General features: G+C 38.9%; 1 protein-coding gene across 12 annotated transcripts in view; it reads left to right on the top strand.

Moving 5' to 3' along the window:
* The window catches only part of PIEZO2 (piezo type mechanosensitive ion channel component 2), a 423,840-nt gene that overhangs the window by 338,318 nt on the left and 71,497 nt on the right, over positions 1-14,025 (top strand). For all 12 annotated transcript variants that reach the window (XM_075920992.1, XM_075920988.1, XM_075920987.1 and 9 more), the window contains 4 exons: positions 6,940-7,183; positions 9,148-9,244; positions 10,510-10,669; positions 12,764-12,853. In XM_075920992.1, the coding sequence (XP_075777107.1) occupies positions 6,940-7,183; positions 9,148-9,244; positions 10,510-10,669; positions 12,764-12,853 (591 nt within the window). The remainder of the gene's footprint in view (positions 1-6,939; positions 7,184-9,147; positions 9,245-10,509; positions 10,670-12,763; positions 12,854-14,025) is intronic.

The raw sequence follows: 14,025 nt of genomic DNA, 5'->3' as shown, positions 1-14,025 counted from the left end.
TCGAGAGGTCATCGAGTCCAGCCCCCTGCCCTCAAGGCAGGATCAAGCTCCGTCTACACCATCCCTGACAGATGTCTATCTAACCTGTTCTTAAATATCTCCAGAGAGGGAGATTCCACCACCTCCCTTGGCAATTTATTCCAATATTTGACCACCCTGACAGTTAGGAATTTTTTCCTAATGTCCAATCTAAACCTCCCCTGCTGCACTTTAAGCCCATTACTCCTTGTCCTGTCCTCAGAAACCAAGAGGAACAAATTTTCTCCTTCCTCCTTGTGACACCCTTTTAGATATTTGAAAGCCGCTATCATGTCCCCCCTTAATCTTCTTTTTTCCAAACTAAACAAGCCCAGTTCATGAAGCCTGGCTTCATAGGTCATGTTCTCTAAACCTTTAATCATTCTTGTCGCTCTTCTCTGTACCCTTTCCAATTTCTGCACATCTTTCTTGAAATGTGGCGCCCAGAACTGGACACAGTACTCCAGCTGAGGCCTAACTAGTGCAGAGTAGAGCGGCAGAATGACTTCACGAGTTTTGCTTACAACACACCTGTTAATACAACCTAGAATCATATTTGCTTTTTTTGCAACAGCATCACACTGTTGACTCATATTCAACTTGTGGTCCACTATGACCCCTAGATCCCTTTCTGCCATGCTCCTTCCTAGACAGTCGCTTCCCATCTTGTATGTATGGAACTGATTGTTCCTTCCTAAGTGGAGCACTTTGCATTTCTCTCTATTAAACCTCATCCTGTTTACCTCCGACCATTTCTCTAACTTGCTAAGGTCATTCTGAATTATGTCCCTATCCTCCAAAGAAGTCGCAACCCCACCCAGTTTGGTATCATCTGCAAACTTAATAAGCGTACTCTCTATCCCAATATCTACATCATTGATGAAGATATTGAACAGTATGGGTCCCAAAACAGACCCTTGAGGAACTCCACTTGTTATCCCTTTCCAGCAGGATTTAGAACCGTTAACAACCACTCTCTGACTACGGTTATCCAGCCAATTATGCACCCACCTTATCGTGGCCCTATCTAAGTTATATTTGCCTAGTTTATCAATAAGAATATCATGCGAGACCGTATCAAATGCCTTACTAAAGTCTAGGTATATGACATCCACCGCTTCTCCCTTATCCACAAGGCTCGTTATCTTATCAAAGAAAGCTATCAGATTAGTTTGGCATGACTTGTTCTTCACAAACCCATGCTGGCTATTCCCTATCACTTTATTACCTTCCAAGTGTTTGCATATGATTTCCTAAAATCTCTTCTTTCTAGGCAAGTTTATTTGTAAAGGAGCAAGATCATCATAGTGGATTGGTTCAGCATTAGCATTAAAAACAAGAATTGTCATGGCCCCTGCCAAGTGGAGCTTGGAGCTCCAAGTGTTTCAAAACATGGGATGCCTATTTGAATAGCCTAGTTCCACTCTGTCAACAAAACTGTTTCCTTCTTGCTCATGATCGTTTGAGTCTAAAACTCTGGGGACATAATATATTTTCATGGGATTCTACATTTGATTCTTGGAGAAAAGAACATCCATGACAGAGTGTTGGCCCCTGTGATCCAATCATGCTTCATTTTAGAATCTAAATCTGTGATTGCCGTAAAATCCTAGAAATGCCTTCTGTGACTTCATTAAAGATTTGATCCTGTTCTTCAACCTGGAATGCTCATACTGACTGCATGGAGATTGAGCAAAGCAGATATGCTATTGAAAGTTTTTCCAAAGAGTTTAATGACTAGGTCATGCTCAGGGGCACTTGACTTCTGTCCCTGATGTGCATGTTTTAAATATTTTTCCCCATCCAAGTTTGAAAAAATGTTCATGTTCCCGTGTCCTTGTTTTTACCAGGACTTGACTGAATTTTATCACATGCTCTCTGAATTCATTTAAAAACTTAGGGAGTTTTGTACGATCTTTTAGTTGGTGCTGTATCCCAGTCCTCCTTTGTTGTACCAGAGAAAGTGCCTTTCTCTGTGATAGCCAAGTTCTGGAATGGTACTGAGGTTTATAAAACTGAACAGTTGGTATTTTTCTGAAAGTTGTAGCAACAGGCAAAAAGCCATTAAGAGTTCGGTGTCTTGGTGGATTAAAGAATGTGTTCTATTAACCAAACGTTACATGCAAAATTATTATATTACATTCTGCCGTAGCCAGTGATTCAGAGTGCAGAAGCATCTGCTTCTGAAATATGAAAGGTGGCTACTTGTTCATTTCCTCACAACTTCTTCTTGGGAAGTGCTGCCTGGAGTCATTTTTCTTTGATCTTATTATATGTTTCTTTGTTCTGGAAGTCTTAGATTTAACTGATCTTTTGTCATCTTACTTCTGGTTAGCAGAGCCACAGGCCTCCTATTATGGAATTTGTAGGTTAGGAAGGAAGAAGAGAACTTAAGTAATTTTCCCTTAATTCCCTACTTTGTAAGTGTGGAACCAGATTAAGCCCAATTTATTAGTACATGTGTATTTTCTTGAACCCAAAATGTATTAGTTTTTGGCAGATGCAGTCCCTGCCAAAAAGAGCTTGCACTCTAAATTGGATTTTACAAGATAAATTTAAACTTTATTCACTTGAATGCCTATTTAAACTGGAGACTAGCACCTGCTTAATATCAGGGTTGAATTTGGCCCAGGTCTCAGTGCTTTACATTTACAAAGCACTATATGAGGTTTCAGTCAAACATTTCTCATTACTGTCCATGAGGTGTCACATCCTTCTGATTTTTCTCTCCTGAGGAGAAACTCGATAGTAAATGTTCCGGTAGGTGTGCCTAAAAGGCTTTAACTACATTGTGAACAACTGGAAAAAATAGAACTTGTAACCAGTCATTTAACTTTCCTGTTTTTGGAAAAATACTTGAGATCAACAGTGACAAATGAACCTGAAGGAAGAGATTTCCTGAAAGTCCAAATTTCACTCCACCCCCGTATTTCTCAGGAAAGCATGACTAAGCCTGCAGGAAATCATAACTGAATTAAAAAAAAGAGTAGGAAATGGAGAGTTTCTGGAGGCAAGGCCAAAGTGGGTTCACAGAGGAGGATCTCTGTTCCCAATATCACTAATGTTGGACAATCCAAATTTGGAAGAACTCATGTGCAAGAATCTAAAAGTGGACAGAAGAAAAAGTATGGGGACCCGAAAATATTTTAGCCCCTAATACCATCATCTAACACAGCCTAGTAATATCTGCAACCCAGGAGACAACAGCAGGTGAAGCACCAGACCACTCTCATAGGCAGATGTAATGTGGTCTCTGGAACCACACGTAGTCTGACTTAGATTAATGTGAGAGGATCTGCAAATCATCATTACAAATGTCAGCTCAGACTTGCATGAAATAAACATGTGGATACTAATAAAAAGGGTTTTAACAACCGATGCCACTTTGGATTTATAGTCTAAAGCAGGTGGAAGCACGAAAAAGAGCATACAGATAAAAGAGATGATCTTGAAAAACAGGAAAAGAAAAAAAGCCATTAAATATAGGAAAGGTCCTGAAGAGATTTTATGAACTAGATCCAGTTAATTTTCTGGCATATCCTGCAAGATTTTTTCAGAAGTGCTAATATAGCTAAAGACAGCAGGAAGAAATGAATAAATCAGCATTCATCAGAATGAAAGGAAATGCAGGGTACAACAGGAGAAGGGAAGATAATGTGAGGTTCAGGAACAAGCCTCAAGAATAGAACAACATAGATGGCAGAAAAGGAGACTGACTGACTGGGATGCAGGGAAAACATTGGGGTCTATGAGAATATGGCCAGATAAGATCTGAGGGGAGGAGACTCAAAAGGGAAAGAGAAGACTAATATGGGCAGGTAGATAAATGTGTACGGGTGCGGCTGTGGAACAAGAAACTGGTCATGAAAACATAAAGAGATAGCTGGGGAGGGGGAGTGATGACCTGAGTGAGGGACAGAAGGAAGATGAGGAGGGGAGAGATGAGAAGATGCAGAGGGAAACAGGAAAGTGATAAAGAAAGGGAGTCAAGAGAAATTAAAAACAACTCCATTAGCCCAAACAAGCAGTGAGAGATCAGTTACTGCTATCTGACACCAACATCATGGCCCTTCTTAGTGGGTGCAGAAGCGCTTAAAGTGGCTGGTGCAGCATATAATCAGGCCTGAAGGGACCATCATGATCATCTAGTCTGACCCTCTGCACATCACAGGCTACGGAGCCACTCTCACCTCCTCCTGTAATAGACCCATTACCGTTGGTTACATTATCGACAGAGCTGGTATCCCAGCTTGAAGCTCCAAAGTACTAACTGGGCAATAACATCTGTGCTTGAAAGGGGTTTGATGCTGTAACATTGATGCTGACTGGTGTCGTCATGGTGCGAAGGAATGCCAGCAAGCCAAGCACTGTAAGGACTTAGTCTGAATGATTATCTAGAGTAGGTTTTAATGTAGATCAGTCTCTTTGCAGCTCATTTTTTTTACCTCACAACTGAGTTGACAATATTGGACCCTCTTAATAAACACTAATAACAACAACCCCCTCCAGTGTAGGAGGTTTGTGGGTGCAATGATGAGGCTAATAATAGGTATTTTGAGACATAGTACTTAAAACTTCACATCTGCTTTTATGGTGACAACTATGGTGGAATGGATGAACTTCACACTCCAGGGTCTTCACCTAGTTTGGCCTGAAGAAAGTGAAGTGATGTTATAAATGCTTCCAAGATTTTGCTCTTATTTTTCTCCTTTAGTGTGAGAATATATTGAGTTGCATTGAATTTCTTTCATGTTTAAAAATGACAAAAAATATGCATGAGTATATAGTAAGTGCCTTACATTGCTCTTCTACTTAATCCATACGTAAATTATATTTTAAAAAGATTATTCCAGAAACAGGCTCCTAATCCAAATATCTCCCAAACTCTGGATAGATCTGTTCCAGAACTGAATATTGTTGCAACCTTCTGTCTGAATAAAAAAAACCTCTGGTATACCTAAAGTTTGGAGATGTTTGGCTCCAGACGGAACCTTTGAAGCTATCAAAAATGTAGAAAAAATGCTTTTGATTAGATCTTTGAGAGATTTGTTTTCAACTTCAATTATTTTTCTTTTTAGCTTTTCTCAACAATTCTGATGCAGAATATGTAAGCACTATGGCAGCAGGCTTCTCAAACATGAGATGATAAAAGTAGTGTCAGGAAGCCGATCTCCTCCTAGGCATCCCACACATCAATAATTATGGTGCAAAGGAACAGTAAATACAACAGTACCTTTTGCAGCAGAGCAATTAGTCATATCCAGGGCCCCTGGGACATGATCAACTGGGGTCCCCCATTTACTTGTTCTCTAAGAGTTGTAAACAATTAGTTGTTTTGTGTTTTATTACACAAAACCCAACAGCATCTATAAAATTCACACTGCAGTTTAGATAGCCCTTTGGTTCTACTGCTTTGCAGAAAGTATACAAAAAGGAATCTTCTTGTCATGATCATTAAGTCTTTCTCTCAGTGCAACTTTGCTAGGGGGAATGTAGAAATATAGGCCAGCAAGACAGCTCCAGAAAATTCTGGTGAGGCCTCAGAATGTCATGCAGGAGTTCCTTTACGTGGCAATCTACAATACTGTTGGCTCATTTACTCCTTATGTAGTTTAGAGTAGAAGATGTCATTGTTCACATCATGCTCTACCTGCATGGAGCCCTGGAACAGCAGGTTTCACAGCCTGTGTGAGCAGATCTTGAACATGTACATTTAAAAGCAAAATATTACAGTGAGGGAAACTGAGAATTAATGGTTAGCTATACCTACTACTCCCTATAGCCTTTTGCACATAGTCTAGCATGCAGTCTCTGTTCTCTGTGTTAAGTTGACATTAAATCAAGAGTTTTGAAGAATCTGAAAATACTGAATTGTTTCTCCTTTCTCCCAATCAAGACTGATTTCAGATGGTCCTGCCTGAGACCTCTTAACAAAGGTTTTCATAAATTAAAACACACTGACCTTTTGCAGAAAACCTCTTACAGTTGATCTACATTGAAGAAGATATTTTTAGCAGGTGCCTTTGGAAATGGTGCCTCTCACCACACTGAATTCCCTAGAAGTCATCAATAAGTATATAATTGTTTGCAATGAGGTAATGCAGGTGGGCTTTAGAAATAGATTCGCTGTATAGTTACCCAAACTACAGGCAGTCCCCAAGTTACGCGGATCCGACTTACGTCAGATCCGCAGTTACAAACGGGGCCCTTCCTCTCCCTGGTCTCCAGCAGACCAGGGAGAGGAAGCAAAGCGGCGGAACACGCGGGCAGCGGACAGCCCAGACGCGTCTGGGCTGTCAGCTGCCCGCGTGCTTCCGCAGCTTTGCTCTGCTTTGCTCTGCTTTGCTCCCCGTCCCCCTGGTCTGCAGACCAGGGGGACGGGGAGCAAAGCAGAGCAAAGCCGCGGAGCACGCGGGCAGCTGACAGCCCAGACGCTTCTGGGCTGTCCGCTGCCCGCATGTTCCGCCGCTTTGCTCCCCGTCCCCCTGGGACGGTTCCGACTTACATACAGATTCAATTTAAGAACAAACCTACAGTCCCTATCTTGTACGTAACCCGGGGACTGCCTGTACTTCAGAGATGAGTTCAAACAGCTTTTATATGCATATAACATTGCTAAATGCATCACGAAATTTGTGAAGAATGTGTTTTCCATCCTTTTATAATAAAGGCACTTAATATTGTAAGGTGCCAAACCCTATGCTGTTGATGCACTAAGCCATTAAACTTGACTCAAGCACATGATGGGAATAATTGCATTGGCTTTAAAGTTGCATTTAAGCAGGTGCAAAAGATGTTTGCTGAATCAAGATCACTGTTTGCACTTTGTTGGTTCATGCCAGTAGCGTGCAAAAATGTGTCGGACAATGATCTGAAAAAGTTGAGTAATTTTTTCTCTTTTATTCTGTTGTCTTATTACAGATCCTACTTAGATATGTATAAAGTGATAATATTTAGTTATCTCTTCTGGTTTGTGCTTACTATCATCTTCATCACGGGAACTACTAGGATCAGCATATTTTGTATGGGTTACTTGGTGGCCTGTTTCTATTTCCTGCTGTTTGGTGGTGATCTATTATTGAAACCTATCAGAAGCATTCTACGTTATTGGGACTGGCTGATTGCATACAATGTCTTTGTGATTACAATGAAAAACATACTGTCGGTAAGTGGCTAAGACGTCTATAATTTCAGTGCTGAACACTTTTGTGGTTTAACTGTGAAAGTGTGCAGTCATTAAGCAGTCATAAAAAATTCAGCATCACAAAATTGTACTAATATCTGCAAGAATCTTCTGTGTTTCATTCAGAAATTGTAAACACAGTATCCAAAACACTATGGGATTATTTATTATAAGACAATTTTTACCTGTTTTGCTCAACCCAACTGTCTGAAAGTTTACAAGGTAAGAAGCAATTCTCAGAGCCAGATCTTGTATTCTTTATTTGTCCAAAGCTCTCTTTAAAGTCTGTAGAAGTTTTGTGTGAGTAAGAGGTCCATAAGGATTGCAAGATTAGGTCTACAATGAATCTAGACTATTTATGTCACTATGGCGTTTAATTAAAATTGGCAGATTTGAGCCATTAGGCAGTTATGCTAAGAACTGTTTCTAAGAATGAGAACATGGGGGCCTGATGCAAAAGATGGCAAACCAGCTTCTAGTTTTCTTTAAATCTCGACTAACTTTCAATTGAAACTTCAATATTTAATTCTTACATATTTTATTTCAATATTAGGGTTCTTTTTTTTAAATGTTAAACCATTAGAGAAGATTCCTATGATGTCTCTGATCGGCCAAGAAAAGCCATCCATTTAAAATGTTATAAAAGATCACTTTAAATATACTTTTGGCAATTGCTACTTTCCCTTGAACATTTTTACTGATGGACTGAGCAAAAAGAGGCATTTTTCATTTTAAATGTTATATAAATCAGCATATTGAAACAAGACTGATTTGTTGGTCACCTGATTTTACAAATACTCTAAAATGCTTACATATGTGCTTAATTTTATGCAGGCGAATTCAATGGGACTACACATGTATAAAGTTAAGCATTTTTCATAAATGCTTGTAGAATCAGGTCACCAATCTATAAAAGTTGTTCAAACTGTCAGCTTGTGACACACTGAAAATATATCAGGCACTAACCAAAAAAAAAAAAAAAGCAAAGGGAGTTAAAATAAACAAAAAAAACCCTACTCTCTGAAAGGCAGAAAATTTAATTTTTAATTGGCTTATTTCACTGACAAAGAAATGTGTTCTCTATTTAGTCTCTTAATTAAAATGCAGATATGTAACTATTCATAGTCATATTTGTATATAACTGTGACAGATATTGCAACTCCCTGCATGTCTTTGGAGACTATTGTATTAAACTTAGGAATGGTTTCTGAAGCACTGTGTTCTGTTCCATGAGGGAAGGTTACCACAGCTCTCCAAGCACTAAAAATGGTGGAAGTGATTAAGGTGAATAAATAACTTGGGGTGAGTCTACACAGCAGGGTTTAATTCAAAATAAGCTAGGCAAATTAAGCTATATCAATTGCGTAGCTTATGTCAAAATAGTTTATTTCGAAATGGGGAGCATCTACCCAGCACTTATTTCAAAATAGAGTACTCTTCCTCCGACTTCCCTGATTCCTCGTACAATGTGAGTTACAGGAGGCAGAGTAAGAAGTCCTCCAGCTTGACAGTATTTCAACATTATTTCAAAATAATTGCCTGCTGTGTAGATGCGGACTAAGTTATTTTGAAATAATACTAGTTATTTCGAAATAATGTTGCTGTGTAGACGTACCCTTGGAGAAGTAACACTGCCTGATGTGGTTTGCATGTATGGGCACAAGCTGGATTTCCAGGCAACAGACAAAAAATTGCTTTTTAAAATACCTTCGTTCTGATCCAGCAAATGGATGAAGTCTTCTGTCTTAAGGGAGCCCCAAATCTTCTAATGCCCCCTAACACTGATTGGTTACTTATCCTGGTATATGTCATATGGGAAGAGGAACACAGAGAGCAGCATACAGATGTGCTGCCCTGTAACTGTGACAGTACTATAAACAAATGTGCTAACATTCTTATCATTTGTTTCTGGTCTTGATATATCAGTCTCTTCATTGATTTTTCAGATAGGAGCATGTGGCTACATTGAGCCATTAATTAAAAATAGCTGCTGGTTGATTCAAGCATTTAGCCTGGCTTGTACAGTTAAAGGATACCGCTTTCGTAAGTACAGTTAGATTTTTCAATGCTTTTTTTAATATATAAAGGTTTTAAGCATCTTTTAAAATTTCAGACAAATATATATTCCCTTTACTCATTTGATATCTTGATAACAAATTCTATAATGAAAGCTAAATTGGCATGGTTTAGAACATATAAACCTGATCAAATACTGAATATATTGCATAAAACAGAGTGCTCTCTGCTGTATGTACAGTAATAACCATTTTTCTAAAAAAAATCAGCATTTGGCAAAAGTTAACAAACACAGATATTTTATCACAGATTTCCCTGTAATGTTTGGGCCTAGTGGTTTGTATGTGTTGATTATTTTAAAGATGGTTTCTACTGTAAAACAGTAGAATCTAGGTTTTGGTAAGATTGTAATGGCTGAACCTGTGTCTTCCTAGCAATTCTGCTGCAAAGTTGTTTTCTGTTTCTTGTATGGTGGGGAGAGAGGAGAGGAGGAGACACCATTAGTTACCTCTCTCCATTTTGAAAGCTGAGTATTTATTCCTACCCTTTGTTTCCTGTCTTTTAAGAAGTCTGTTATTCCGACTTCTGTAACACTCATTTCATGAGGAGTAAAGGAAGGTGAAGGAAGAGTGTTCTTTCTTTGACTTCCTGCTGTGTAAACAGTGCCAAAAGTAGAGTTAAGGTACTTCGACTTCAGCTATGCAATTAATGTAGCTGAAGTTGCGTATCTTAATTCGACTTTAGCCCACAGTGTTGACGTACCCTTAATGATTGCCTGTTCTGTTCATTCCTTTCTGAGGCACCTGGCACTGGCCTCTGTCAGAAGACAGGATACTTGTCTAGTTGGACCTTTGGTCTGAACCAGTATGGCTGTTCTTACGTTAAATGATCAGTCTCTGTCCCTAGGATCCCTGGGCTGGGATCTGGAGTAGAGAACAGGCCTCGTCCCTTCTCTGCTTCCCTTTCCTCACTCACCAGCACACAAGTAGAGATGTCAATACCCAAGAATTGGGGCAAGAGACAACACCCTGATGCATCACAGGAAGGAAAAACATAGGACCCAGTGTAATAGCATCGGCCATTTGCCGCATGCCCTATACAAAAAAAATAAAATACAGCATACATCTGATGGAATTGTCTCTTCCAGTTATCTTTAAAAAAATGTATAGGCCGAGAAAGGCTTTTCAGAATACTGGGTTATTTCCATTGGGCAGAATGCTTTATGGAGCTATGATTGCATATTTAAGAAGATGATAGTCCTTATGCTGGTGATTTCTGTTTGTTTTTATAAGCGAAAGAAACTGGAGACTGTAAATTGCCTAGCGGTGAGGCAGGAATTATTTGGGACAGTATATGCTTTGCTTTCCTGCTGCTGCAAAGAAGAGTCTTCATGAGCTACTACTTCCTACATGTGGTTGCTGATATAAAAGCTTCACAAATCCTGGCATCAAGGTAATATCCAGTGTCACAACTGAAAATGATCAAACCCAAATGCTTAATTATTAGGTATTTTTGTTATTTGTATTGAGCATTGCTAATGAAGCCTCTGGCAAACCCAAGAGCCAGACACTTTGGTGTAAGTATAGCTAACCACAATCCATGCAAATAAAAATTTCAAACACTTTTCTTCCTTTAAAGGGGGATTCTGTCTGGCTGCTCATATTGGCTACCGCAGAATCAGACCGTATAGGATTCGCTTCTCTCTGCACTCAGATAAATTTGACCAAATGTGCTCAGGGCTTCTTGTGCTTCCTTTTGTAGCTGTCTCTGTGATCCTTTCTCTTCCTCATACAACTTTGGGAATTCGGGGTATAATGATACATCCATTACCGCTATATGTTTAGAGTAAATGTAGCTCAGACCATCATTGTGGATAGTAATAAGCCCAAGTTGGAATCATTTACATGGAGAGTGAAAGGAGGGCCTAGTGCATAAGGGAGATCTTTCAGTTCCCAATTCTGCCTGTGTGGTCTTGGGCAAGTCACTTAATCTAGCTACTGCTTTAATTCCTCAACTGTAAAAAATGAGGCTAACACTTCCCTATGTCACAGGTGTGTCATTGGGATAAGATCTATAAATAACTGTGAGGCATTGAGATACTCTAGTCATAAGGATCATATACATTGCCTGATAAAGCTGAACTTCATAGTTGAGTCCTTGTCTCGCTGAAACCTGAGCTCTAAACATTCTTGAACTTTGAGGAACTTTAGATTTGGATCCAAACTTTTTGACCTGAGTCCATCTTTAGTTCACAGTTACCTTTTTATGAAATATACAGTCCTGACCTAGAGAAGATTAAATTGCCAGTAGGACAATTGCAGTACACATCTGTAGCCAGATGGTATTCATCAAAGAGTCGATAGGAATTCAAGAATTCAAGTGGCTGAATTGCTAGGAACCATATGCACTTCCTATTAACATCATCTACTATACTTCAAAAGTGACACAATATACCAGTATTGTATCTATTTTTAAAAAATATGCATGTGGCTATCCTGGAAATTCCACATAAGTGAGGCTCATTTCAGTTCCCAATAAACTGGTTGAAAATTTTAATTTAAAATAGACCTGAAAACCTGTAAGTGTCCGCACACTCTGATCTTGACAAATAAACATGGCTTTTATAAAGGCTTCTAATGCCCTAAAACTCTCTGAGAGAGTCATCTACAACAAAAAAGGTACAATAAATACAATTTATTTGACTTTCAAAATACCCTTGATAAAGTCCCTCATGAGAGACTGTTGATGAAACTAAGTAGAGTGAGCTGTAAAGTTTTGTCATGGATCAAAAACTGGTTGAGAAACAGAAAAAGAGTAGGACTAGTCAGTTTTCAATGTGGAAGCGGGCTAAGGACAACAAACTTTGAAAGGATTTAGCAAAGCTAAGCAACTGAGCAACATCATGGCAGATAAAATTCAGCATAGGCAATCGAAAAATATTGGTGATATGCATCAGTTTAAACTAACACACACTGACATTATAAAATAGCTCTACTCATTTTGTTATTCCTAACCAACAGAGGTTCCTCTGTTGGAGATGAAACATGTACTTGTTTGAGGAGTTATACATATTTGCACTGTATTGTTTATATTGTGAATCTGGAGCATGTGCTGTGCTCACGGAGGCCTAGGCAGCCAAAACTCAACTCACTCAAAGGTGGAATTGCCTGTGCTGGGCAAGAAAATTTAATGTATGCCAAAATCTATAAGTATCAAATTCTGCAGTTGTACAAGAAGTTCTTACTCAAGCTTTGACTTGGAGTCCTTGAGGACTGTGAACCCTAGCACCTGGATAAAGACGGCTATAACTAAATTGTTGAGTTGTGATTGCAGGATTTGGCCCAAAATCTGGTAATGATTGCCAGAAAACAAATGAATTATTATGCTGTGATTGTTCATCATTTCTGTAGTGGCCTTCTGATGGTCGTGTTTGTCTTAGGCTATTTAAGTAATTTACAACATAAGCTTCTCTCTCTGTGTTTTACTTGCCATAAAGAAAATCTATAAGCATAAGAGTGTTACATCTTCCTCCTGTTTCTTCTGTAGAGGTGCTGAACTATTCCAGGCCACAATTGTCAAGGCAGTAAAGGCAAGAATTGAAGAAGAGAAAAAATCAATGGATCAACTGAAGAGACAGTATGGTTTATTATTTACTATTTTTTTATCATATTTATCTCACTGGTTACTTCTACTCTACAGCATATTAACCCTTTTCTGCGAACCTGTAGGGGATTTTCTTCTGCATTGTTCTAGTCTTTTCCTACTTCTCTACATAGTGTTGCACACAGCCAAACAAGTGTTTGTATGCTGGTTTGGTTTTTTAAAATACAGTTTCTTGATTATATTCTGTAAATTGAGAACCTTCAGGTATTCTGCTATTCTGTGGCTGCAGAATTAGGCCATAGGATCTAAGTTTTCATTTAAAAAACAAAATTGTCTTTCTAAGAGTAATGGTTATGCAGATAACCTTAAACATGTGAATATAATGTAAACAAGTGCAATACTGACTGACTTAGTCTATAGAAAGCCTGAAAATATACTATAAATAGCTCTTTATTGTAAATAAACACAGAAAGTGTGAACTTCCCTACTAGTTTCAAGGTGGGTTTTTACTTTTGAAATATAAGGATGATAGCCTAAATTCCCATGTTGTTCACTGTTTCATAGCTTCTAATTTTAGCAATGTGGCAACATGGTCAGTCTCTTTAGGAGTCTACATTGGTTAATTTAGTTTTGCTTTTCCATTTGAGAATACTAATAACTGGGAGAGCCACATTAGCCAAGTCATGTTGATGGCACAGGTTACCAAATGAGACTGTGAAACACAGGAAACAGGATAAAAGACTAAACTTCAGCAGCAGTAGGCTAATCAGCAAAGCTGTGGCTCTGAGCTGACTGAGGAATGACAAACCCTCCGGCTCTGCCCCTGATAAGTCTGATGAGGATTTCACCTCTTCTGCCCTTATTCATAGTAACCTTTGTTGTGGTAGATTCTTTTGTTCAGTTTGTGTTTCTTTTGCCCAGGATGAGAATCTATTTTGTCTTGACTGAAAATATTTTTTTTCACTCTAACTGGTCTGAAGACTCCTTCCTGTATCAAGCCAATCCAGCCACTTAGCTTCTATCACATCTGGCTAATGTTTCAGAATTTAAATCTACCTTCAGTTCCTCCCCAAATGCTAAAGATCATACTCACATGTCAAAACCTCCACTTACCCTGTCCTATTACCAACAATTACGTCCACACCTGCCCAGTTGAGCTTTCCTCTGTGGCTAGTCCCCTCAAGGAAATCTTGTGGATGTTGCTG

The sequence above is a fragment of the Pelodiscus sinensis genome, chromosome 2, assembly GCF_049634645.1.
Source record: "Pelodiscus sinensis isolate JC-2024 chromosome 2, ASM4963464v1, whole genome shotgun sequence".
Taxonomy (NCBI): Eukaryota; Metazoa; Chordata; order Testudines; family Trionychidae; genus Pelodiscus; species Pelodiscus sinensis.
The sequence above is the reverse complement of the archived record's forward strand: the minus strand, read 5'-3'. Positions and strand labels throughout refer to the sequence as shown.